This window comes from Perca flavescens, chromosome 15, assembly GCF_004354835.1.
Source record: "Perca flavescens isolate YP-PL-M2 chromosome 15, PFLA_1.0, whole genome shotgun sequence".
Taxonomy (NCBI): domain Eukaryota; kingdom Metazoa; phylum Chordata; class Actinopteri; order Perciformes; family Percidae; genus Perca; species Perca flavescens.
In genome coordinates, this window is record NC_041345.1 from 2,739,186 (window position 1) to 2,766,220 (window position 27,035).

General features: G+C 41.3%; 2 protein-coding genes across 3 annotated transcripts; one reads left to right on the top strand and one right to left on the bottom strand.

Moving 5' to 3' along the window:
* Positions 1–296: 296 nt before the first annotated feature.
* On the top strand, positions 297–7,733 carry spc24 (SPC24 component of NDC80 kinetochore complex). 2 transcript variants are annotated; one of them, XM_028600017.1, is made up of 6 exons: positions 297–404; positions 2,359–2,541; positions 4,930–5,074; positions 5,486–5,590; positions 7,348–7,424; positions 7,512–7,733. In XM_028600017.1, the coding sequence occupies exons 2-6, from the start codon at positions 2,376–2,378 to the stop codon at positions 7,616–7,618; spliced, it is 600 nt and encodes a 199-aa protein (XP_028455818.1). In that variant the 5' UTR covers positions 297–404; positions 2,359–2,375; the 3' UTR covers positions 7,619–7,733. The 2 variants fall into 2 exon arrangements, with proteins under 2 accessions (XP_028455818.1, XP_028455817.1); XM_028600016.1 differs by lacking the exon at positions 297–404 and adding an exon at positions 433–496.
* A 5,731-nt stretch (positions 7,734–13,464) lies between these two features.
* Positions 13,465–17,694, bottom strand: s1pr5a (sphingosine-1-phosphate receptor 5a). The gene is made up of 2 exons (XM_028599634.1): positions 17,535–17,694; positions 13,465–16,638 (listed from the first exon to the last, which is right to left on the bottom strand). Exon 2 carries the CDS (start codon positions 16,388–16,390, stop codon positions 15,185–15,187), a length of 1,206 nt encoding a protein of 401 aa, XP_028455435.1. The 5' UTR covers positions 16,391–16,638; positions 17,535–17,694; the 3' UTR covers positions 13,465–15,184.
* Between the last annotated feature and the right edge of the window lie 9,341 nt (positions 17,695–27,035).

Genomic DNA, 27,035 nt, shown 5'->3' on the forward strand with positions numbered 1-27,035 from the left:
CTCTATAAACTTAGGAAAACAGAAAAACGATTCTCGCGATAGGTTACTCCCGTCCGCGATATTACGAATCACACTATGGCCACGCCAAGTCCCGCCCTTCACACACTACTATTGGCCAGGCGTCCATGCTTACATGTACAGGTCCTATCCCCTGACCAATCCCCTAACCCTAACCTTAACCACTCGAGGTGAAATGCCTAACCCCAACCAATCGAGCTGTTTCGTAGTGCGGGTCTTGGCGTGGCCATAGTGGGATTCGTAATTTTGCCTCCCGTCCAGTAGGGTGCGCTATGCTCGCGAGAGGCTGCGCGATATCAGCCAATGAGCAAAGCGGAAGCAGAAAAGGCGCGCTCCGCTCAGAGCTCAGTCTGGATTTGAATCCTGCGAGAGGAAAGAGCTGTACGGTACGTTACTGCTTCACTTTAAGAAAAAGTAGCTTATTTTTCCCCGCAAACATTGATGTTGGAAGTTAGTCATAGAGTTGACACTGTTGTGCGTGAGTTGGGTTGTTTGTCAGTATCATTTTATCACAGTTTAGCTAGCTATCCGCGTACGTTAGCTAATGTTTACACTGCACTAGTTGCTGTTGTAAACAAACACCGTTATGTGTTGGCTAGCTACCTGACCATGTTGCTTTGACTTTTAAATAAAAACTTCAGCTAAACGGGGTCAATGTTGGAAATTATTATTATATAACGTTAAATGTCCTAAAGTTAGTCTCTTAAGTGCATGTGTGGTAATCTTTCTCTCGCGTAGCGTATTTTATTTTTACCTAACGTTTTCTTCTTAAGAGAAGACTAGCTACATTACAGGCAAACGCATCATTTTTTAATGTTGAGATTTTGGGCTATTTTGCTTCTTGCTTTTGCCATTTTGTCTTCTTTCAGACTAGTGGAAACAAACATCCAAAATAAATGCATAACAGTGGTGCTGTTCACAAAGAAAATTGGTGTCCTTAAAGGTTGTGTATATATATGTGTGTATGTGTGTATGTATGTATGTATGTATGTATGTATGTATGTGTGTATGTATGTATGTATGTATATATATATATATATATAATTAAGGCATTAAAATCAATTTCCATAAGATTTTTCTTTTTTTTTTTTTTATTCCCCTTTTTAGTCAACTTTAGCATGGGTTCATAAACTTATGAGCACCACTGTATGTAGGTGTTTATTTTACTCACTCTCCTAAATTCACCAAAAGCTAGCATAAGATAATGCCTTATTTGCATATTTAAACATAACATTTCAGGAACCTTGTAATACAAAGAAATGTCTGTCAGTTATAGTCTGGGGAAGTGTCATGGTCATATATGTTTAGTTAAAATGTTCTTTTTAAAGGTTTTGTTCTCAGACTCTGAGCCAGAAATCTCCACTTCAGTAGCACTTACAGTCACCATACTTAGTTTTAATCCTATCTATGGACCTTTTTCACAGCAGACATTTTGACTTGTGATAGTAGGAAAAGCACAGCTGAAATGTATAACCTTAACGATGGCTCAATTCCATCAAGTGTCCCAGTAAGCTATTTTCAGTGAGTCAGCATGCACAATACCAGGACCTCTCCTAAGTGGAATGCAGCCATCAGTAATGGTTTTGAACACACCTGTGCTTTTCCTACTATGACATGTCAACATGTCTGCTGTGAAAAAGGTCTATAGTCTGAAGCTTTTCACACAGACTTTGTTTATATATCGATGGATTTTTATGGCTGACAGTATTTTCTGAATCCGGCTCTGGTTTATTGTGATTTCAACACTAACTGGCCCAATACACACGTCGCAAAAGACACGCTAGAGATTTTTTTTATTTCTTGTAAACCTTACTTTAACCCTTTTGTTGTCTTCTGGGTCAAAATGTAAACTTTTTGGTCAACATTTTGGTCGTTTTTTCCAACACTTTTGTCGCTTTCCCCCCATGTTTTTGGCACTGTTTTTGTTTTTTGATGATTTTCAACGTTCTTTTATAAAAAAAAATGTATTGTAATATAGAAACATTTTTGAAAATGGGTAAAATTTGGCCCTAGGACACCAAGAGGGTTAAAATGTAGCTGCCATTCTTTTTTCAGTGGCACCTTTTTTATATTCAGTTCAATGTTCAAATGGTTGGAAATGGTTTCCTTTTTTATTTTTTTAATTAAAAAAAGTAAATGGTTGTATTTTACCAGAATACTGAAAGCAGCAGATCGGAGTACAAGTTAATATCTCATTATTTATCGCAAGGAATATCGTTACAATATTCAACAATGTTATCACATATTTTTCTCATATCGTGCAGCCCTAACGCAAAGCTCAACACAAGCCTTTATGAGCTCTCATAGAAGAACACTTTTCTCCTATTTATTTTCTTCTAGCTGTCAGTGTGACCACGATGGCTGACGGTAATAAGTTGCGGGACTTGGAGGAGGCGGGAGAAGTGTTGGTGGCCTACATCAAAAACAGCGAACTGGAGAAACTGAGACAAGTGAAAGATGAACATCAGGCTTTCTTTGACAAACATGCAGAAACCAAAGAGATTGTGAAACAAATTTTAAAAGGTAAGTAATCAGACATTTAATAACTTTTTTTTAAAGCTGTCAGTGTTCTACGTTTAGGAGCATAATTGCTGCCAAATAATAAAGAAGAAATGGACAGCATCTCTCATCTTCAATTGTATTTATAGTATCAAATCATAATGAGTTATCTCAAGACACTTTACAGATAGAGTAGGTTAATATACAGTGAACATGAATAAGCTAATGTGGTCCTGGCAGAGATGGTCACAAGTCAAGTCTGAAGTCACTGTTTGCGCGACTTAAAGTGCCCATATTATGAAAAAATCACTTTCTGGGATATGGTGGCGTTCTTTTGTGTCTCTGGTGCTTCCACACACATACAAACTTTGAAAAAAATCCATCCATGCTGTTTTGAGTGAGATCTGGTTTCTGAAGGTTTCCTGCCTTCAGTCTCCTAGTGAGCTGTTCAAAATCGGCTCGGACTGTGACGTCACAGTCCGAAATGAGCTGGCTAACCTCAACCGTTAGCTCGTAGCGTTAGCATGCTAATGCTAGCATGCTACGTCGTTCTCAATGGCAAAGCACTGCTACAACACACACAAGTTCACCATAATCTACAAAAGAACTACTTCCATGTGCTCCCTGGTTTAGAAGTCTCCCAACTAATCCTGCCTTGTAAATGACCAAAGTTGGAGAAACAGGCTTTCTTTTACTGTCTCTAGAGTTAGCTAGCTGACATGCTCTACATCTGAGCTACTGAGCATGTGCGAGTGCAATCAAAGATAGTACAGAAGATGAAAAGAGGTCTCACTCTGTAGCTAAAACGGAAACCAGGTGAAAAGAGGAGCTGCAGCAGTGAGAGAGAGCTCTGCAGTACAACAAAAATATGGTGTTTTTAGAAAATTAAACCATGTAAACCTATTGTGGTACAACCTTAAAATACAATTATGAACCTGAAAATTAGCATAATATGGGCGCTTTAAGTGTGACTAGAGTCCGAGTCTCATGCTGCGTTTATGCCACCTAGGAATAACGGGGACCGCCCCCGTGATTACATTGTTTTTCCAACTGCCAATGTTCACATGGTCGGGTCTGGATGCGTGTTCTTCTTCTTCAGTTATATTGGCGTTTGGCATAACAACTTGTTGCATGACTGCCACCAACGGTTGGCCATAGCCGAGAGCATCAGGTGTGTTTTCGGTTTCAGAACAGCTGATATGAGTAGGTTCAGCTGCAGCACCATCATCATAACAGAATTATAATTAATTTTATTTCAAAGGATTTACATCATTCACCTGCAATAATAGCCTACTGTGGAACTCCTTTTTAATGTCTCTTACTGGTTTGTGTCCAAGGAACACTACAAAAACGTTTAAAACACGTTTCAGAGCTAGTCACATGCACTTTTCTGACGGCGCCTTACAGTGACTTTACTAATATGCTCTGCATCCCCAGTGTTGTAAAGAAAACTATTAATGTGTCACAAATTATCCGCTGGGAGGATAGCAAAATCTAGCCCGGGTTTCCCACCTCTGATTCCCACAGGAAGTGATGTGAATGCTGACGTTTTAACTCGGAAATATGTTTTTACGATGTCTATGAACGCAGCATCAGACTCAAGTCCCCATCCCTCGGTCCTGGGTAGTATCTATCGGCTAAATTTAGCCAGATGGCATTCCAGAGGTGGGACTCTATAATGATCTCGCAATTCGATTGCGATTATCCCGTCTTTGATTCAATATCACGATACGTCACTGCCTCAATATTTTTTATATATTGCTACACATGGTTTAAATCTACATCTCTCCTTTTTTTTTTTTTTTTTTTTTTTTTTTTATTGTATTTGCTCTTAAAAAAAGACACTTCCTGCATGTAGCGGAGTCTGAACACTGCAGACAACACACAAAAGGCAAAAACAAAGTAACATCAGTAGGCAATAATCGATTATGGTCCGTCGATGCATCCAGGCCCACATCGCGATGCAATGATTGTGTATTACAGTAGAATAGAATACACTTTATTGTCCCAGAGGGGGAAATTTGTCTTGGACATAGTGCTACAATCTGTTGCTTCACAACATAAACATGTAACAGAAAAAACATTTTTAAAATCAACATAAATATGAGATCAACAAAGCGTCCTAGTACACAAGAGAAGGACACACATGACCACACAGACAACACAACATCCTAAGACTTAACTGTAATAATTAAAGTGCCAAGTGTAAAAAGTGCTGGTGTATTTATTGCACCCCTGCTCTGCTGTGCTAAGATTTACTATTGGAGTTGATTATAAGCTTATGTGGTCTTGGATTTTGCCAATATCAGCCACAATTAGCCAGATCATATTGTTTATGCATCCATTGAACTTTCCAAAATTCTCTGTCTCTTACTCCTTTGTTATCTCTCTGTTGCTGTCCTTCTTCCCCAGATGTGACTCAGCTGGAGGAGAGCGTGAGCCAGAAGCTGATTAATATGGAGGAGGAGAAGATGCAAAGGGAGGCGGAGCTGGAGAGTCTGGAGGAACAGCTGAAGCAGTGCACGGCCCAGAGCCAGATGACCGACTCAGAACTACAGTATCCTTTTATATGTCTGTTTGCCATGGAAAAAAAATTAAAAAAAAGGTTTTAGTGTCATAATCAAATTTTTGACCATCAAAAAAAATGTTAGAGGAAATGATTTATTTTGCACATTACACAGGGTTCCCCCCAGGAAAGTTGTTTTTTCTCGTGCACTGATTCGCTAGTCAAGGGCTAGCACTCCACCAATCAGAGTGGTCATTGAGTCCGACTGCCCACTGGCCGATTTCAACAAGTCAAATCGGCCCGAATGAACGCAGACGGCACCGAACAGACTCGAGTCACCGACCTCGCCAGACTGTCCAATGGCCGATAATTGGGATGGTGTGTCAGCGCCTTTAGTTTAGCCACCCTGTAATGAATAATGTCTGTACATCTTATTTGTTAGCATCCTTAACCCTTCCCCAGATTTGTGCAGCGAGAGTTGGAGAGGCTGAGAACAAGCGAGCACGAGCTTGAGACTCTTCAGAACGAGGTGGACGAAGACACGACCGAGGTCATCCCTTCAGCAGTGTGAGTCTCAGATTTATCTCACAGCTGTAGGGCTGGGTATCGTTCAAAATCTTTTGATCCGGTGCCAATTTCGATACCTCAGTTTCGATACCGGTTCCTAACGATACTTTTTTTGATACCATTTGTTTTAAAATCCATTTCAACATCAACAAAAATACATTAAACACAAAGCTTTTATTTTCCACTTTAATTGTGAATCAAAACGGTTATCAAAATTTAAAAATTCTGGTAACTCTGCTCACTCAGAGTAACATTAATAAAAGTCAGTCATCAGGGCAGAGAAAACACCGTTGTGCCTGCTTGTCTAAGAGAAAGTGTGTGTGTGTGTGTGTGTGTGTGTGTGTGTGTGTGTGTGTGTGTGTGTGTGTGTGTGTGTGTGTGTGTGTGTGTGTGTGTGTGTGTGTGTGTGTGTGTGTGTGTGTGTGTGTGTGTGTGTGTGTGTGTGTGTGTGTGTGTGTGTGTGTGTGTGTGTGTGTGTGTGTGTGTGTGTGTGTGTGTGTGTGTGTGTGTGTGTGTGTGTGTGTGTGTGTGTGTGTGTGTTCTTTTGGAACTGAAATTTGACACCGAAATAAATCATTTTTGATACTCATAGGATTGGAGTATTTTTTTTCGGTGCCATAAAATGACGTTCGGTACACAGCTATTGCTACCTTTAGTCACCACGTACAAAATTAATATCCTCTCACAAGAAATAACTTTTTTTTTTTTTTTTCTTCCTCAGCATCACTTCCCATAACTTTGTGGAAAATGCACATTTTAGTGTGTGGATGACATAAATAGATATGTAGAAGGGGTGGATCTTACTATATACAACATGAACACTGTATAATAGTGCAATGTAATCTTATACCTATGGTTATAATAGTTTGACATTTCGCTTTCATTTTAGGGATAGGAGGAAAAACACCCTGGGTTGTTGGCATTTCTTTAAACCAATCACAATCAAAGCTCCAGACGCATTGACAGTAGCTATGCTAAATAGTCTCAGGAAGGAACTAGTTTTGATGGAACATTTGCACCCCGCAAAAGAAAACTCCACACACAATATTAAATGAAGTTAACTGTTGACACAACACAGTAACGTGAGCTATTTAAATCAGCTGATACATAGTTAAACCTCAATGGCTCTTACCAGTGTATCTCCGTGTGTACTTTGTCCACAGCAATCCCACCAATCGGTCCCGAAATGACCTAAACATATTCTTTGTAAATCTTTACAATCATTCCCCAAAAGAACAAAGCAGACCTACCTTGTTAAAGGATCCACATTTTCTTCAAAACTTGCCATTTTCTAGGGCTGTGCTTGATTTTGAAGAAATTCTTAGTCGACTAACACTCATTCAATTGTATCGACTAATCGATTAGTTGATTTAATCGACAGTTCTGTGAATCTGAGTTTCTCCACAAAGAGTCAAACAAAAGCACCACTTTAATTCTTGTGTTTACCAGAGATGTGCTCGTACGTTTCTTGGAAATAAGTCATTCAGCATGAAAAAAGCATAAAACATGACATAAATCTAAGTTTATTAGTCGACTCATCGACTAAGAGGGAGCAGCTCTACCATTTTCAGTTACTTGTTGTTTTCTGTTGCCATGAGATTTTGAGAACGGCAACGCACGGAGAGCAGAAGCGCGCCGGACGTCGGGCAGCTATCCTGGAAATGTACTTCCGTTGATCCAGACTCGGGAGTTGTAAGTAGTTTGACGTATTTCTGATTTGAGTTATTATTAATTATTATATAATCTTCCCTCAACAGATATGTGGCTCAGCTGTACCAACATATAACCAAGATCAAGTGGGAGTACGACACACCACCCAACATCTTAAAAGGAGGTACGGTTTTTCGCTTTATTTTCTGACTACGTCTCGTGTGTCGTTTAACATGGCTTCAGGTGGTCAGTCTGTTTTCTGCTCTTGCAGTACACTACGGGGCAGACCTGGCGACTCCCATCGACATCGACACCTCTGTGCGATCTCGGCGGGAAGTAAGCGACCAGCTGTGGGGCTTTGTCAGCACTGAATGGTAGAGGAAGGAGGGCGGTGTGGTTAGAAACAATGTCTACTTTATTTGTCTGTAAATATGTTTGTTTTCTTCTGTTCCATACGATGTATACTGTTTAAAATTAAATATTTCAAACCCAATTGGTTTAGTTGTTCTCGAATTATATTTGAGCAAAATGGATTCCTCAGCTCTATTTATAGAGCACCTTTCAGCCCAAAGTGCTTCACAGAGGAAAATTAAAACAACACAGATGAAAATGTAACAAAAAACAGAGAAAAAAAATTACCCGTTGAAAAAAAAAAAAAAGAAATACAAGCAGTTACATTCAAGCCGTTGCCAAATGAGTTGCTACAAAGCTAATCAAGACTATCGGCTCCACACAACTCTCTCTGGATTTCTCAGTATTACAATAGCCGCTTTCCGACCAGGTAGTTACAGGAACATATTATAGGAAAAGTCCACTTCTAAGCAGTTCTACTAACTACTCAACCCCCAAAATCGTTTTTTCAATTTGCATTCGCACTGGCCAGGTGGCCATAGGGACTATAGGAGGGGTAAGGGAGTAGCCTATGCAACCACAGCAACGGTCTTTATAGTGTTAAAATCAGAAAACCAATACACCAAAAAAGTATGAACTACATACTAAATCTATAATACATCTCTAATGTATATTGCATATTTGTCATAATTTAAGTGTGTGTGTGGGTGGTCCGCAGGGCACACTTGTGGAGTTTAACTCCGAAAAGACAGTTAACCACAAGTTCCTATCTTATGATGGACATGTGTTGTGATATTTAAACAAATTGTTTGTAGATCGATCTATATGGTTGACTGCTTGACACTCCCATTTTGCAGCAATAAAACTGAAGTGAGATGAACAAACAGAGAAATGTATCTTGTCAGATATAACAGATGTTGACCATGTTTTCTTTTGGGGGACATCATTTGAAATTGGGAAAAACTTGAAGTTGGAAAAAAGTTAATACTGTAAATGCAATATATTGCAATATGTTTAAAATTGAAATCATATGGTATCATGATGATATGGTATCGTGAGGCCTCTGGTGGTTCCCACCCATAGTAGCGAGTGCAGTGGGGGTGATGTGACCCACTGTTTGCTAGCTGTAGTTCCCCCAAATACTTTTTAGGTGATCCAGTAAAAATGGACTTGCAATAGTCTAAACCAGTGGTTCTCAAATGGGGGTATGCGTACCCCTGTGGGTCATTTGGAGTACAAAATGCTCATTTAAAAATATGTCATGCATAATTCCTAAAATAATTGTACTATATTAATGATTAAAGTAAGTGATGGATTCTGAACATTTTTTTTAAATGTAGAATTTAATTGTTTTTAAGTTACAAGGTTGTTGTTTAGTAAATCTATCACTGCCGACACTATTGTTCCTCTTTATACAAATGTAAAAATGTTTTTGCGCTGGTCAGGGGGTACTTGGCTTAAAAACACAATTCAAAGGAGGTATATAACTGAAAAAAGTTTGAGAACCCCACGTCTAAACGACTTGTAGTATAAGTGTGCGTGTTTCAGCATCTTTCCGAAGTCTGATTTTGGGGATGTTCCTGAGTAGGAAAAAAAAGTTTTTAATTAATGATCTTGTTAAAATGAGAATTAAAAATCTGAACATTTTGTAGTGCTAGATGAGGCAGAGTGGCGTGTTGGCCACTAGATGTCGCTTCAGAACTATTTGATGTGTTTGTGTCTAAATGGTTTTGCAGAGAGATGGACACCTTTATGCAGTTTAAAAGAAATAGTTTTTGTTTTAGTTCCATAATTGGTTTACAAAGTGACAACTGAGCCATTTCTTTCACAATTTAACTAAATCTATTTGCTGAGGGAACAGTGAGATGTCGTTAGAAGCTTTAGAAGAAGCCTGGAGGTGGATTACTCGCACTTTACTTTAGTTTTTTTCTTTTTTTCAGAAACTGCTCTGTCAGATTAGCTCAGGTACCCTGCGGGTCACATGCTTATTTCCACAGACAAGCAGAACATTTGATTCAGTGGGGTCTTACAGTTTAGGAGCTTTTTCAACTTTCAAATAAAGCCACACTAGAACAGAAGGCCTCTTACTGCGCTCCACGGCTGCAACACAACAAGCGCCTGGAGAGAGAGGAGAGGGGGGAAGACATGCAGGAAACCGTCACAGGTCGGATTCAAACCCTGGACCTCTGAGTCGAGGCATAAACCTTTCAGTACATGTGCGCCTGCTCTACCCACTGACCCAACCCGGCCATTTAATCCTAATTTTTGAAACTATTTCAAGTTGGAACCGGTTCTCGATGCCCAACCCTAGACATCGGTTAGTGTAACAATTATGTTTATTTCTAATGTGCCAAAATCAGGCATGATATTTGAGTTAGTTAAATAAAGTGGCCTAACATATTCCCAAGATGCTGGAATCTGAACTCCTATCCAGGCGACTACGTTTACATGCACATAATATTCCGTTTTTTGGCCTTATTTCGAAAAGACAACATTCCGACTAAACTGTTCAAATGGCTAATGAAAGGGAATATTCCTCTAATATTCCCAATTACATATAGCCGTGCAAAATAGGATGTTGGTTTGTGTACAGCAACCATAGCAACGCACAGAACTGGCCAGAGGCCGTAAACCTGCGGTAAAAACCCCGATTGAGACGGTTTGGATATTTTCCGAATAATACCGGAATATCTCACGTCTTAATTGGAAAATGCTATATTCGGAAAAAATGCCTTATTTGGAATATCCAAACTGAAAATACTGTTTACCGGTACATGACCTGTATCAAATTTCTTATATTGTCATATTCGGGATAAGAGTGGAATATTGGCATGCATGTAAACATACTCAATGATAGTGCGCTTGGTGTTTCTGATTGCAGGGCTTGTGTGCGTTCAGCTTCTACGGTCCGTACATCTGGAACAAACTACCGCTAAACTGCAGGTCGGCACCTAATCTCAGCTCTCTTAAATCCAGGCCGAAGGCCTTTCTTTTTAACACTGCCTTTTCTTAATTCATGGCACTCCATTGTGAATTTACTTGTGTATTCAATCTAGTTTATATTTTCGTATTAACTGCTTTCTATCGGTTATCAATTTGTATGAATTTTTGACTTTGTTCTTATGTAAAGCACTTTGAATTGCATTGCTGCTGAACTGTGCTATACAAATAAAATTGCCTTGCCTTAATGCCATTTACCCATGAGCCTTCTCTGCTGAGAACTGAAACTCCCCCTTCTTTGAAACAGACTTAATGCCACGATTGTGTACCACTGCAGCGTGGCGAGTGGTTGAGAGTGGGCAGGATGCCATATGCTCGTTCCACACGTACAATAACTCAGAAGAATCATGCACCAGTATGTGGTTTCCTTACGGTAAACAGAGCCTCATCTAGCTCACAGCAGTTTGTTTCTACAGCTTCATCGGCGGTTAACAAGTGGTTTGCATGGAAGCGGGGGTTCTTCTCAGTCAAGACTAATCTCCTATCTGTCTTTAGTTTTCCTTTTCATCTCTGCTTTCATGTTTGAGTCAGCTTTGTGTCGTTCAGTGTTAATATTCCATAAAGTCAAGTAGCACAGAACTAGCACTTGGGTTGTGCTAGATTCAATGTTACTTTGCTCCCAACTAGTTTATTTTTAATGCTAAAGTAGAGTGGCTATCAATTAGTTGTCAACTATTAAATGAATGAATGATGAACTAAGATGAACTATTTTGACAGCCGATTAATTGGTTTAGGTCATTTTTATGAAAAATCTAAATTCTCTGATTCCAGCTTGTTAAATGTGAATCTTTTCTAGATTCTTCTCTCCTCTGTGACAGTAAACTGAATATCTTTGAGTTGTGGACAACACATGACATTTGAGGATGTCATCTTGGGCTTTTTGGGAAACACTGATCCACATTTTTTACCATTTTCTGACATTTTCTAGGGACCAAACAACTGATCGATTAATCGAGAAAACAATCAACAGATAAATTGAAAATAATCGCTAGTTGCAGTCCTGTGCTAAACATAAACTAACTTGAGATATGGTATATCATAGAATAGGGCTGCAGCCTCTGATTATTCACATTGTTGATTCATGTGTCCACGATTAATCGATTAGTTGTTTGTGGTGTTGTGTTTGACGTGTGTCGACCTTAACTAGTGTACATCCTCAGAAGTTACCATCGTGTAGAATCAAGACCTCTGCCAACAACCCTTTCACTTTCAGTGTTTTCCCGAGCTCTGTGGAAGACTTAGGTGCATGTGTGTATTTGGTGGAGGGGTTTAGGGGTCCTCCCTCAAGAAAATTTGATGTTTTTCAATTAATCATTTTGGACCATTGTTACTATATCTTTGTTTTAAAGTGCTCGAATTATGCTCATTTTCAGGTTTATAGTTGTATTTTGAGGTTGTACCAGAATAGGTTTACATGGTTTAATTGTCAAAAAACACCATATTTTTGTTGTACTGCACATTGCTGCAGCTCCTCTTTTCACTGTGTTGAGCTCTCTGTTTTAGCTACAGAGTGAGACATCTCACTTCTGTTCTATCTTTGTTGGGAGTCACACATGCGCAGTAGCTAGGTAAGGACTACTAGCTAGAAGCTAGCGCTGCCACTGTGTTTTCAATGGCATAGCACTGCTACAACACACACAAGTTCACCCTAATCTAGAAAAGAAATAGTATAGAACACACACCAAATGTTTCGGTCGATGACGTAGATGGCCATGCCGATTTTGACCAGCTCACCCGGAGACTGAAGGCAGGATACATTTAGAAACCATATCTCACTCAAAACAGCATGGATGTTTGTTTGTTTTTTTAAGTTTGTATGCGTGTGGAAGCACCAGACACAGAAAAAGGTTTTTTTTTTTTTCATAATATGGGCACTATAAACATTGGAATAGCTAGAGCAGATAATAAATAAATGACTCTCAAAAAGCTTACAGTCAAAAACTTGCTAAGGAAATCCACAGGGGATCTGAGAGAAGTCATTTAGTTAGTTTGATTCTCACATTGATTTTGCTTTCGTTGTGCTCGAGTGGTGCCCAAAAACAGCTCGGCTGTTGCACTTCCGACTTATAATGTTGACTTTTTAATCTTCACTAGAAGCAGGAACATTTACTTCTATTGTTCTGCTCACTCAGTGTTTATTTACATTGTACAAATACATAATTAAACCTGAATGTGTGTGTGTGTTTGGGACAAAGGAGAAAGAAAAATTAGTTCATTTTAAATATTAAACCAAAAAAAGATGCACATCTCTCAATAGCTTATAGCAGGGGGTGTCAAACTCAGCTTCCCTAAGGGCCACCGTGGAAAATGTTGATCACATCCAGGGCCAGACATGTCAAGTTAATTGCTTTTATGTCATTGAAAAGTCATATCTTTGACTGTATTATTGCAGGTCTCATATAGTAGACAAAGATTTTGAAGAAAACGGCAAAAATGCTGAAAAAGGCCCAAAAACTTTGTAAAAAGTGACAGAAACTAGACTGGCCGAAATGTATTGTGAATTTAAATTGATATGGGGGCCAGATAAAAATTTGCAAGGGACCGCAGGCTTTGAGTTTGACATGTGTGGCTTATAGTGTCTGTATTTGCAGAACATTTGGTCTCTTGTCAGCAACTAATTACTAAAGACTTTATGAGATAAAATCAATATGGAAAAAAAAAAAAAAGATAAATACTTCTTCGTCTGAATATGTGGGCTAGAAGTAACATTTTCAGAGTCTATCTAGTTTCTTGATCTAGTTCAGAGTCTGTCTATTTGATGTCATTCAGATGTGGATTTCTTTTCCAGTTTAATCACAGATGTGGGTCAGTGAGAAACCCTCAGACATTAACCTTGATGAGGAGACTCTTAAGAATTAATACAAACCTCCAAGTAAACTTCATTCACATGTTTTATTCAGTGCACATACAAAGGTGACATCATAACTTAAAGAAATGGGGTTTTTTTACAATACAAAATGCAGCTCTGATAAGCTCAGAGAAAGACTATAGATATTTACAAAGTATACTACATTTTACATTTATGTACAATATTACAGTTTGCAAAGGGCCCATTTGTAATGTCACTTTAACCACGATGAAATTCCCCCGGCACTCTGAAGCCCACACGCTCTGTAGTCTGGCCTCTGACAGACTGCTATCAGCGAGGAACAAGGTCACGTCTGCGCTCTTTCACGAGAACAACCAGATCTGTATCATTTCACTGTAAACTTTGTCCACAAGCTGTAGCACATATCACTGCGATATTCGACTCTGTTACACCAGCAAAAAGGCGTCAACAAACCTCCACTGTCTACTTTTATTGCTTTCAGTCATCCATCATGTGTCACTACATATGTTAAAGGGACCTCCAAAGCTGCAAACCGCTGCGCTCAGCCCCCTCGTATGACGTGTTCGCTGCGTCTCCAGGCCACCGAGCTTCTGATCTTGGCCGATGGGGACCTCTACCCAGCACTACGGCTGACCAAAACTCACATGGCAGAAATTAAGATTTTGGGTGTGGATGCTCTGTTGGTAACAACATATCATTATGTGCTACACAGAGAGAGGAGATAAGGATAAACCTCAGATGTGCTGCCTAGCTGGCTGTATTTATGTGAAACGTCTGCACACAGTCTTTGATTTTATTTCATGTGGAAAAAAAACTGATGAAATGAAACGACTTCTGACAAATACTGGCCTTGCTTTCACTGTCTAAAAGTAAATGTAACCGACAGCTACAATAAAAGCATCGACATTAGGGCTGCAACTAACGATCATTTTCATTGTCTGTTAATCTGTCGATTATTTTCTTGATTAATTGTTTGGTCCATAAGATGTCAGAAAGTCAGTCAGTATTTGCCAAAGCCCAAGACGACATCCTCAAATGTCTTGTTTTGTCCACAACTCAAAGATATTCAGTTTGCTGTCACAGAGGAGAGAAGAAACTAGAACAATATTAACATTTAAGAAGCTGGAATCGGAGAAGTTTGACTTTTTCCCCTCAAAAATGGACTCTAATCGATTATCAAAATAGTTGGCGGTTAATTTAATAGTTGACAACTAATCGATTCATCGTTGCAGCTCTAATTGACATGTTTGTCATGACTAAACATCTATAAAACTTAAAAAGTTAATGTCTGTCTCAATTTGTACTTCTATCTTCTCTAGGGCTGCCCCCTCTTAGTTGATTGGTCGACTGATCGGTTGTTTTAATGCGAGTCGACTAAGATTTCTTCAGTTGATTAGTCATTTATTTTTAATGCTTTTGAATGTTCTATTTCCAAGAAACTTACGAGCACATCTCTGGTACAACACACGAGTTAAAGAGGTGCCTTTGCATGATTCTCTGATCTGTCAATTAAATCAACTAATCGGTTAGTCGACAAAATCCCGTGTTAGTCGACCAAGTGACTATAGTCGAGGACAGCCCTGCTTCAATCACATACGTGGAGCTTATTCTGTTCATGAGGGTTTAATACCGAACCCTGGCGGAGTGCAACTCAAAACTTCCGATCCTGTCGTACGCCGCCCGGAGCACAGCTCGGATTGGAGAGAAGCGGCCGAGTCTTAGTCCCAACGCTCGCTCTCAGCGTCATTCAGCGAGCCACTGTGTCATGTTTTAGACATCTTGGGGTAAACGGCTTTGATCGTAGACGGTGTAAAGTTCCCGGAGGACACCGTCGTCTCCACTCCCTCCAGTTTGTGCGAGGTTGCGTCGACTCTACTGGTGCTGCAGTCCAGGAAGGGCATCCCGATTTTCTTCACTTGTCCATCTTTGGTCAGGAGGCAGTGTCGGCAGAGCAGCCTGAGGATGGCCTTCCTCATGTCCTTGCTGGTCAGCGTGTAGATGATGGGGTTGAGGAGGGAGTTGAGCATGGCGATGCCCAGGAAATAGTCCGCTTTAAAGAGAACCCCGCAGCTTTTGGCCGGGCTGAAGAAGTCCAGCAGCAGGAGGATGAAGAGCGGCAGCCAACATATGATGAAGACGCCCAGGACGATGGTGACCGTCTTCAGCAGGGCCATGTACTTCTGGGACTTGCGGTAGAGGCCCTTGCGCTGCGGGGCCGACGCCAGGCGGTGCGTGTTGGACTTGACGATGCGGAAGATGCGCACGTAGAGCACCACGATGGCCATGAGGATGGCGCTGAAGACGGTGATGCAGAAGAGGATGTAGCTCTTGGCGTAGAGCGGCAGCACCGTAGAGCACTGGTCCAGGCGGCCCATGCAGTTCCAGCCGAGGACGGGCAGGACGCCGAGGAACACGGACAGCACCCAGCTGGCACCGATCAGAGCGAACATCCGGCCCTGTTTGTCCCCCTGGTACGGCTTCATCCTCACCATGGTAACGTGGCGCTCTATGGCGATGGCCAGCAGACTGATGACGGAGGCGGCCAGCATGATGAACACGCCACCCTCCCGCAGGAACCACAGCACCGGCGTCAGCTTTAACGTCTTGGCGCCGGACGTCATGATGTTCACCATGTAGGTGAAACCTGCGAGCAGGTCCGAGAGAGTCAGGTTGCCCAGCAGGTAGTACATGGGCACGTGGAATTTCTTGTTCTTCCAGATAGCCAGAAGCACCACGGCGTTTTCTGCGACGATGAGCAGGCAGACGAGCAGGAAGGCGATGGACTCCGGGGTGAGTCCTTCTTTGTACTTGTTCTTGGGCAGTTTGCCCGTGAAGTTGTAGTGGTCGATGATGACCGCGTTGCTCTGGTACTCCTGAAACATCCGAAGCAGGTTTCCTGTGGAGGGCGACATGGGGATTGCGGATGGAGCTACAGCAGCGTGGGCAGCATGGAAAGACTCTGTGGCCATTCTTTTGATGTACTTCCACGGGATAGATTCTTCTTTCTTTTGGTTTTTAAGTTTTAGATCCACAGAGAAGGCGTCATATAATCCTCTGGCTGTGCATTCTTTCTTGGTATTGAAAAGACAGAAGCAGTCCGCTTGAAGTTTTCCTTTTGATGCTATCAAATAGGATTTCCTGTGGTTGAATTTTCCTCCAAAATAAATCACATTTTGTCAATGCCCGGGCTGCGCACTAGGCGGAGACGAGAGCCAGCCTGCATTTAAAAAAATAAAAATAAATAAATAAATAAAAGAAAGGAGAAGAAAATTAGTATTAATGATGAAAAATGAGAATTAACGATAGGAAATAGATTGTTATTGTAATTGTGTGTAATTAATTTAGAAACCATGTCCAATGTCCAGAATACACACAGGTAATTACATCTAATAGGGACGATGTCTGCATGATTAATGAGGGGGAAAGCTTTCAGTGACGTTACGGAAAACGACCACTTGCAGACAACGGGAGTAAAAAATAAAAGGAACATTTGAAAGTCCAAAATTGTAATTGAACATTTTTCTTAATCCTTAGTGGCACTGTTTTCCTGACAACTAAAAATTAAACCCACTTTTTTGTGTATATATAGGCTATATATATTAATGGATCATGCGTATTTACGCATGCATTTGCGTAAATACGCATACATTAAAGTATTCAAACTGGCAAATTTAACTCGTACAGACAATTATACTGAGCTTATTAATTACAAATGTCTTTACATATATGTCCACTTTTCATTTGCAATCATACTGGGTTTTTATAGGCTGCAATATAACGTCCAAACTGCCCTTATTAAAGATACTACAACTGTTCAAATTGACCACTTGATTAGAGCAAAGTCACTATAAATGTATAAAAAATGTATAACTGAAGCGCTTGTCACCGATGCAAGTGCTTTACAGTGGCATAAAAAGACACACAAGAAAATATAATACATATTGAAAAAAACACAATACACATTTAAAATTACGTAATAAAACAGTGCAGACAGGTCAGCCCAAACGTCCGTTACCGGGCAGCACAGGCGCGTTTCACGCCACCCTCTATACGCATCTAATCGGACCAATTAGGTTAAAAAAAGATAACTTTTAAAAAGACTTTTCCACGCACCTGTAAAAACGTGTAAATATCCAGTGAGCCTTCGGTCGCAGGAGAAGTGATCTCAGAACCGGAGAGAGAGACGGGCTCCGTGGATGAGTGCACCGCAGCGACATGCGAGTGTGCTGTGGGAAAGGAGCAGGGCAGGACTCAACATGCGCTCAGTGGTACAGTTACAGTGGGTTGGCCTATAATGTTTTTGCCCTTCGACGCTTTCCCTCCCTCCCTCCTTCCCGTGATCCCTTGAGTCGTCTTTTTCTCTCTCTGGTTCACCCCCAGGAGAGATTAGAGCGCGATGATAGATTATGTGTTCCTGTTTGTCATTGCAACAAGGAAGAAAGTGATATTGTGTCACCTTGGCATACAGTTTGCCCTCAGGTACAGCCAGTCTCCTATAAAGTACTTGCGTAAAAGTCTTAGACAGTTATATACAGTCAAGGGCGGTTTTTTTTAAACGTCAAAAAACTTAATTTTCTGCACTGTGGTGGATTTCTCTGCACTCAATATATGGTGCAAATGTCTTTATTTATGTAAAGGAAATAATAATAGTGGGTTTTTTTTGTACTTTGTTACATTCCAACACTGGGTACAGCCCCGGTGCCAGATGTAGCTCACCTTGTTTTGCTTGTATTCAATATGCTTTGGAAGTGTAGCCTAATTATGGTTCCTAACAGTTTAAAGTCGCTCTTCAGGTTTGTCAGATTCTTCTGGAAAACTCTTTCCGTCTCTCTCTCTCTTTTTCCCACAGTTCATAAAAGAGAAACATCCACTTAGAAGAAGCAAACTCTAAACTAAAAAAAAACCACAAGTTAATCTGTCAAGTGGAAAAATAGTAATTTGTGAGGCAGGTGCAGCTGGATGTGTTTTGCAGGCCAGAAACCCCAGATTTCAGAAAATAACTTACTCAAATAGCCATCATCTGTAATTATCTTTTAGATCACATACCGTACATTTAAAAATAAAATTCACTTTTTCTTTTGGCAGATGGGTCATTTATAGATCCTTTCCCCCCTCCAGACATGTTTTAAGACATAAAGAACTGCTTTCAATGATAATTTGTGCAAAAAAGGTCAATTACCTTGTCAAACATCTGTATTATGATATCTGCTCTTTCGCGTCATTGAGAAATCCCAAATCTTTGAATATTTTTCAGTTTAACAGCTGGACTCGAGATGTCTCCTACCTCATTGGAAAGTTCATTCTCATGTGCATTGGAGGCTTATATAGAGGAGGTAGATTTGCCCTCCTAAAAAAAAATATGAAAGACAACCCACTTGCCTAAATAGGTAAAAATAAACATTCAGGGGGCCTCAAACTATGCATAAATCCTTCTGAGAGTTGCTTCTTAGTAACGCGTTTCAAAAAACAACAATATTCAAATCCCAAAATTTAAAATCAAACACCTACCCAACCAACGGATATTTGGATCCAACGGTTCCAGCCCTACTTCTCATCAGTAAATATATGTTTTACAACCATTTCAGACACAGAAAATGAAATGTTTGACTCTCAATAGGTTTTGGGGGAGGATCCCCAGACACCCCGGTTAGAGTGTGTGTGTGTGTCCCCAACCCCCACCCCAAACCAAAGTTGAAAGTAAACCTTACCCCCTTGTACTGAACCACTATTAGTTTCTAATAATAGTTGTCACATACTGTACGTACTCGGAAGTGAAGACCGATCACACTTGCTTTCACTTCTTACAGCTCAGGACTGCAGTTCTTTTCTGGCTTCCTCCTGAACTGCTTTGTATTTGTGTCGTGAAAAGTGCTAAACAAATTAAGATTCCTAATCTTTTTAGTCACCCTTTATATCTCATTAGCAAACACAGCTGGACAGGGAGGTCCAGTCTTATCACCAAATCCTTTATTTCCTTACCCGCCAGCTTTAAATACCTACTTTTCATGAACATTTACCAAACAAAGTCAATTCAATTTTATTTATAGTATCAAATCATAACACGAGTTATCTCAAGACATTTTACAGATAGAGTAGGTCTAGACCCCAAGAGCAAGCATTTAGTGCGACAGTGGCGAGGAAAAACTCCTTTTTAGTCAACACGTTTTTGTTTATTAACAATTTGGTTAATAATTTGAGTCATTTGTCAAGAAAAACTGCCAAACATTCAGGCTTTAGCTTCTTTCAAATGTAAGGATTTTCTGCTTTTCTTAAATAATAATACTAATATTGATATAGCGCTTTATTTTTGATTTTTATGCTATGTTTCCAACCAAATGTATGCACATTTCCTCTGATGTGACATTGCTGGGATACTGGCAGAATGAGGGGATAAATTACTATTGTAGGTGAAGGGCCAATCTGAAGGTCAGGGCTGGATTTTTATGCCTTTTTCCAAACAAATGTATGCTGCCTCATTGACATTGCCTACTGAAATGAGGGGGGTAAATTACGATATCCTGGATTTGAGCCTTTCTCTAAACAGGAAGCTGCCTCATTGTGCCTCGAAAGGAGTGGGATATCCTTGAGAAATAACACAGATGAAGTCACCGGTAGGAATTGACACAGATGGGAAGCTGTTACTATAGAGTGACGTGCAACACGCATGCACATAATTAACTACTTACTCATATCCACTTAAGATTTGTTCACAGTAGGAAATGTAGACACGTCATTTTATCAAAGGGTAACTTCGTTTTTCTAAGCGGCTGATGGGAACACCAATCTTGGAAATTGGTCCAGTATTGAGCAAGAAACAAGCTACAACATAAGTTATTGGGCAATTGCGCACTTTCAATTTATGTCCACTAAAAGTTCTGTTTCTGCCACTGACAGACTCAGATTATTATTCTAAGTGTCTGACAACATTATGAAAGGATCCCTACAGAGATAGAGCTTTCTGTTAAAGAGTAAGATCCTTTTAGTTTAACATGAAACAGCCCCAAAATCACCATCACTAAACTCCACCAGACTCCATGTAAATAATCAGGACTTTTAGCGTGTATAGAGCCAGCATATCTCCACCAGACTCCATGTAAATAATCAGGACTTTTATGATCGTAAAACACACTTCATTCAAAGTGGACAGAAACTAAATAAAACTAACTCAAAAGCCATCCTGGTTCATCTTTCCACTGTTCCAAAAATCACCACTCTGAACTTAATTCCCCCATTTACATGTGGAAATATGCTGGCTCTTTACACACTAAAAGTACAGATTATTTACATGGAGTCTGGTGGGTAATACTGGACCAATTTCAAAGATTGTTGTCCCCATCAATCACTTAGACACCAATGCATGTGAAAATAGGGTCCAAATTACCCAAATTACCCTTTAAGAGACTGTTCTTCCCTGGTGGTCTTAACTTTTGTTTTGAAATAGTTATTCTCTTGAACAGAATTGTTCTTATTTTAGCTCCAACATCTCCTCTCGCCACACCTGCCTGTGTGGGATCGTCCCCTTTAAGTGTCGGCCTGGTGCATGGTCGAGCGCTGCTCCCTGACTCATCTTGTTGCCTGAGGCCCACCCAAGTGATAACCAGGCCTGAACTTCGAGCCCTGTTAGCCGAGTGACAGTTAACCCCCCCCTGCAGTGACACTGTGTGACAAGCTCTCAGCGTGCTGCCTCTGATTAGTTAACACACAAAGACATGACAGCAGGAACTCTCTGCTCTGTCTTTTCTTTTCTTCCCACAGTGGGGATCTGCTCCGTCACTGCTTCTTTCCTTCAGGCCACAACTCAACTTTTTCAAACAGAGCGGCCAGTCGGGACCCACCCAGTCCTCTCACAGCCTGGGGGGGGGCGGGAGAGAGGGGCATTGTGTAGTCAGTATGTTGTGTCCGACACTCCTGGCTGTGGGTGAATTTTCCTGTGACGTTAATGCGCTTGCAGAAAGGAAGTCAAGCCAGTCCTGCTTTTGTCGCGACAGCCCGCTTTAGCGTTACAGCAGCTTGTGTTGTCCCCTTGACTTGTCTGGCTGCTCTTTGTCACTGTTTGTGTGACTGATGAGCTTCTTAAATAAAATTCTTAAATAATCTTAACGTTTCCTCTCTTTTTGGGACAGGGAGTTGCGGATAATGTACCCCTTCTTCCCATGTTGCTACTTTAGAGAAACAAAATGTTTTACATACAATAATAAAAAGCCTGTCTGGGGGCAGTTCACACGCTGAAAACACGTCTTTGGTACTTGTTGCATTTCTCTGCTCTGAGGTGTTACTGTATGCCCATGTGATGCAAAGTCACACCTCGAACTGAGATTCTCACCTCTCGCTAACAGTCAGAAACACACGGCCTCTCTGTTTAATGTTATTTCACGAGGACAATAGAAAGAAGTCACACCTTTGTAATCAGTTGTTAATGCTTTTGTTTTTTGGACTTTTTAATACAGAGTCAGCGTGTGCTTTGAGTCAGATACTACAGATACGCTGGCTGCTCTGTAGCGTCTACACTGGGGAAGGCTTGGAGGAGAAACATTTGAGATGAGGTGTTGACTGTAAATTAGCAGTCACATAGGGGTGTGGTCATTTCTCATTTGGAAAGTGTTGAGTTTGATGTCTTGACCTAGCCTGGTTGACACCAGACCCTTCTCAGGCGTAAGTGAGGTGGGGTCTGGGAAAGGTTCTTGCTCCTTGGGGCAGAGGGGCACAAGCTAGAGTCGACTTTAAAGAAACAATGGTGTCCGTGTCCAATTTTCTTCTAGAGAACGTCGTCGTTCTCTCAGCGTGAGTTGCAGCGTGAGTTGCAATGGAAGACGATGAAAAAAGGTGGATCCGAAGGTTTTATATGCCCTGACCGCATGCTGTGTTCAGGGGCCGTTAAGCGAATGGGGATCCAGAGATCTCTGAAAAGGTTTGAACTACAAGGTTGTAGTTCTTAGAGGTTCTCCTTTAGTGGTCATTCAGCCATTTTGCGGCCTTCTTATCTCCTTTCTGCATTTAGGAGTTTGGAGCAAGGGATGTGGAACTTACATGTAGGCCTCTGTTTGAAGGACCACATGGTCTCTGAGTCTTTTGTCTCTGAGTGCCAGTTGGCCAAGACCAGTTTATGCACATTTGTTTGGATCCAACACAGTTCATTTCCAAAGGGGCGTCACCAACAGATGCCGCTCAAATGCCTCCATGACTTTTGTATGTGTCTTATACCCCTCTCCAACTGGCCAAAAAAAACCCACCATATCAGAAATATATGTATTGCCAGGTAAGTAGCACATAAAATAAACAATAAATACAGAAACAAATAACACATACGTACAGTACATACGTACTCTCAAACACCCTCTGACATCTCGCTTTTGTCTGCAGCGGGAAAGGTTACAATCGGCATTCAGGTCGATACGCTGATGTTCTCCCCTTTTCCGTCGTGGTACTGTGACGGTCGGTAACTCGTGTCATCTCGACAACTTACGTTCGTCTCTGCCAAACATCCAATCAGTCGGTGTTGAGTTTTGAAAGAAAGATATAAGTACCAGCCCCCTGGTGGAGAAGCTTTAAAACTGCGATGACCATAAAATGATAGCTTAGAAATATCTCTGGTTGTTGTTTCTGTTCCACAACATTTTGTATGTCATGTGTTGGGGTGTGGGATGAAGAGAGGGATCATTTTAGTATTTTAAAATGATTTCATTTATCTTCAGTGTGTGTTGGCCAATCAGATTTGTCTTGACGCGATTGCGATTCAGCCTATGCATAGCATGCACGCACACTCACAGCCACACACAACGATGAATGAGTTTCGCCTATATCTACCAGCGCTACGTAGCAATGTCTTAACACAGAATTTTGGATTTTGTTTCAATCGCCAAACAAGCAGTATGTTGGGATATAGTTTGTACGCACCGTTAGCTCAGCTGTACTCCATGGAAGGGAGGTGCGAGTGAGTTTTTAAAGGAGATAGAGCTAGAGTGGTCCACAGAATACAGAGCCTGTGTAGCATAGTAGCTTTAGACTCTATGTGGAACGTGGATCCCCCCCAGCACCCTGTGCCAAAAATATCTTCCCGCGCCTGTGAGTAGCAGATAAAAATAAAAGTAGACACCACCTTAACGTTTTCTCCGGCCTCCATGCTGCTTCCTACTGTTTAGTAGAAAGCAAGCTAAGATATCCAGGGAATGTGCAGCAGAGTTTGCAGTTTTGTGCGCTGTAGCAGGAAAAGTTAACGCCTGTTTTCTGGCGCGTTCGTGACGTTGAGCATTAAAGCGAGAAAGGAAAAAAACCAAACGGGCATACTCATCTACTGGTAATGGGAAAGGAGTCCGTTTTCAGCAGGTTTCCCCCTGTTTAAAGAACAAATCCACGCAAACTTAGGTGGGAACAGGGTGCTTGTGTGAGAGAGGGGGATCGACAGGGATTAGGAAAAATGCTGCACCAGAGCCCCTTTAAAAAAAAAAAAGAGGAAAACACAGGGACTCTAATGTAGTGTTCAGTACTGTTGTGGCTGCCAGAGATTTATGGGAATCCTAGAAATAGCTCGCCTTTTGTTGCTCTGCTGCCACACTGATTCATGTGCAGCTGTGCTGGGCAGCCACCTCACTCTGAGCTCCTAATAAGGGGAAATGGGAAAAACATACGTTAATGTTGGATAGGTTTCTTTTCCATTGCTTCCACGCTACCCCAATGTCAGGCCCGCTTTCCAACCCAGTCGGTTGTTAGCTTTGTATGTGTGTGGTGGAATTTACACAAAGGCCATGTTGTGGTATGTTGGGACTAAAGAGAAAGTTTAGACAAAATTAGGTTATTCATAGGTCACAGGTCAGGGGACGAGAATATTTGGCCAGTCTCTAATAACCGGTACATGGTTCATGTATAATTATGTTCATCTCTACAGATTCAGGAAATCTAGGCAGCTGTATGATAAGGGAATGTTTTGTCTCAGGACTGTCTCCTTTTGGAAGTCGGTGGGCCTGCCACACTTTTGGATACTTCCCAGAGAGAGATAGGCTGAACTAGGCTTTAGCATCTGGTACTTCCCAGAGAGAGAGAGGCTGAACTAGGCTTTAGCATCTGTGTTTTTGGCGCCTGCAATATCTTTGTTTACCTTGAAGGTTCAGCTAAATGTAACGCCTCCAGCGTGAGTTTTATTACACCTTCAGGAAGGCCGGAACTTGAGAGATTTGGGACGGCACTGCACACTAATGGTGCGTTCTTTTTGTCCACCGAAGTCGATTTACGAGTTGTTTTCCGGAGTTACGAACCGGAAGTTGCAAAAAGAACGCTACCGAGGTCGTATATACGACTCGTCAAGTCGTCTGAACTCAGAGGACCCCGAGTTCACTTTCAAAGATGGCTACGTCGTGCATCACACGTAGTAAACATTGTGGTTTTCTACAATTTTAAGCACTTTTGTCTTTGTTGTAACCAAATGAAGAAGTGGTACACATAGCGCTGTATGCTGCTACCTATAGGCATGTTGCTACAGTCTTATTAGGAGTTAAACATAGTGCTGTATACTGCTACCTATAGGCATGTTGCTACAGTCTTATTAGGAGTTAAATATCGCCTGATTAGTTACTTTGGAGCTTGTGCAGCTGAAATTGGCTAGAGACGCTCGGTTGCTATATGACAACAACGGCTTAAGCCGAGCCTTGAGCAGAAAGCAGAGCAGTAGCCAAACGTTAATGTTAATCAAAACGTAATTTTCATGTATCAAACTGTGAAATATATGTGTGTAATATGTCATTAACTGGGTGAATAGAATCCTAAATGTTACTAAAAATGTTACAAAAATCCATCTTTTCTCCGACTCGTAGTATTGTGTGACAAAAAGAACGCAACAACCCCGCGGGTTACACGTTTTCCGACATGGATGTGACATCACACTCGAGCTACTAGTTAATTATCTCCTCAATTGAGTGTTTATTAAATGTTTCTGTGTAAATCATTAAATTCTCCCGAACCTTCTTCACATACAGTATGTGAAATGAGTTTGCTGCTCTGGAATTTTGCCTTAAAGCGTAACTCTCGGCAAAATGCAACCTAGGGTGTTTTTTAGGATGGAAGCGCCAGTTTTCGGTCAAATGGCCTTTTGAATGGGAGTGATAGGGGCCCTTCTATGCTAGCCTCAAAATAGCTATTTTTAAAACACTAAGAAGGCTTGACACAACATGAAACTTTGCTCCAAGTATCACCAGGGGCTTACACCTTAACTACACCGGTGCACAATGGATCTACTAAATCTGGGGCTACTTGTTTTGGTATCGACTCGTTTTGGCTGCCGAGGTGGTAGCGGCCAGAAACAACAAGAGCCAAGGTGAGTTGTTCAAAAACTCTTTTTAGTAAACTCTGGGTACACAAACAATGTTCTCAATGCTTTCGTTCAGGTGTAGAGCCCCTGGTGATATTTAGAGCAAAGTTTCATGTTGTGTCGAGCCTTCTTAGTGTTTTAAAAATAGCTATTTTGAGGCTAGCATAAAAGTGCCCCTAGCACTGCCATTCAAAAGGCCATTTGACCAAAAAGTGGCGCTTCCGTCCTAAATATGCTTTTAAACGAAAATTTGACTCGGGTACATTCACAAAAAGACCCTAGGTTGCATTATGGCAAGAGTTACGGTTTAACAATGTGTGCATTTACACCACGTGTTTTGGCATTTTTTGGCACACTGCTAACCTCAGCTTAGCCTGGTCCTACCAGACTCTGGTCCATTAGCCTGGTCCTACTAGACTCTGGTCCACTAGCCTGGTCCTACCAGACTCTGGTCCATTAGCCTGGTCCTACTAGACTCTGGTCCACTAGCCTGGTCCTTCCAGACTCTGGTACACTAGCCTGGTCCTACCAGACTCTGGTCCACTAGCCTGGTCCTACCAGACTCTGGTACATTTCATTTGTCCAGAGAGTCTGGCCACTCTCCATTGACAAGTGTTAACTTCCTTGAAGGCGGGTACTCTGTTGAAGTTTAAAACTATTGGATCAGCCCAGAGCCACTCTGGATCTACCAGAACCAATCGCTAACGTTTGGTCGTGACGTGGGCTTAGCATCGCTAGCGTTAGCCTTAGCTAACTCCTTCACCACTTACGGAGCGAGCTGGAAAATCAAACTGTTCCTGAACCCCGTGGGGAGGAGGGCCACGACATCATGGCCCCCAACACAACTCAGCAAAGATTGTTCCTTCTCGTATTTTAACTTCTGGATATTTCGGCAGTGTTGCCACAGCGGACCGAATGGCTTCGCTCGCATCTTTCTCCGCCACCATTACAGAACTACAACTCAAACTAGTGCACCACCTCAGCGTCATCGTTCTCAGCCACTCCCTCTGTTCGCTGATTACCTCCAGGATCTGTGCTAAGCTAGGCTAGCGGTGGGTGCGTACGTATGGTCTTATCTAACTCTGGGGGATACGGGGAATAAGACAAAGTCCCAATAAGTCAACGTGTTCCTTTAAAATATCAATAAAAGCAAAGCGATACAGCTTCTCTGCTGCAGCCCAACTAAAAGAAAAAAAAACGTGGTGTGGACACGAAAGATGCTTCCAATTGAAATACTAAAAAAACGTGCTGAACGTTATAGGGAAAACGTGTCCGTGTGCACAAATCAATAGATTAAATTACATTACTATTTCATG

Bases quoted from the DNA above. Each gene is read 5' to 3' on its own strand.
- spc24 (XM_028600016.1), top strand. From the start codon at position 460: ATGTTGGAAGTTAGTCATAGAGTTGACACTGTTGTGC. The intron at 497-2,358 runs GTGAGTTGGGTT...ATTTTCTTCTAG, and splicing joins TAGAGTTGACACTGTTGTGC to CTGTCAGTGTGACCACGATG. The intron at 2,542-4,929 runs GTAAGTAATCAG...CTTCTTCCCCAG, and splicing joins TGTGAAACAAATTTTAAAAG to ATGTGACTCAGCTGGAGGAG.
- s1pr5a (XM_028599634.1), bottom strand. From the start codon at position 16,390: ATGGCCACAGAGTCTTTCCATGCTGCCCACGCTGCTGTAGCTCCATCC.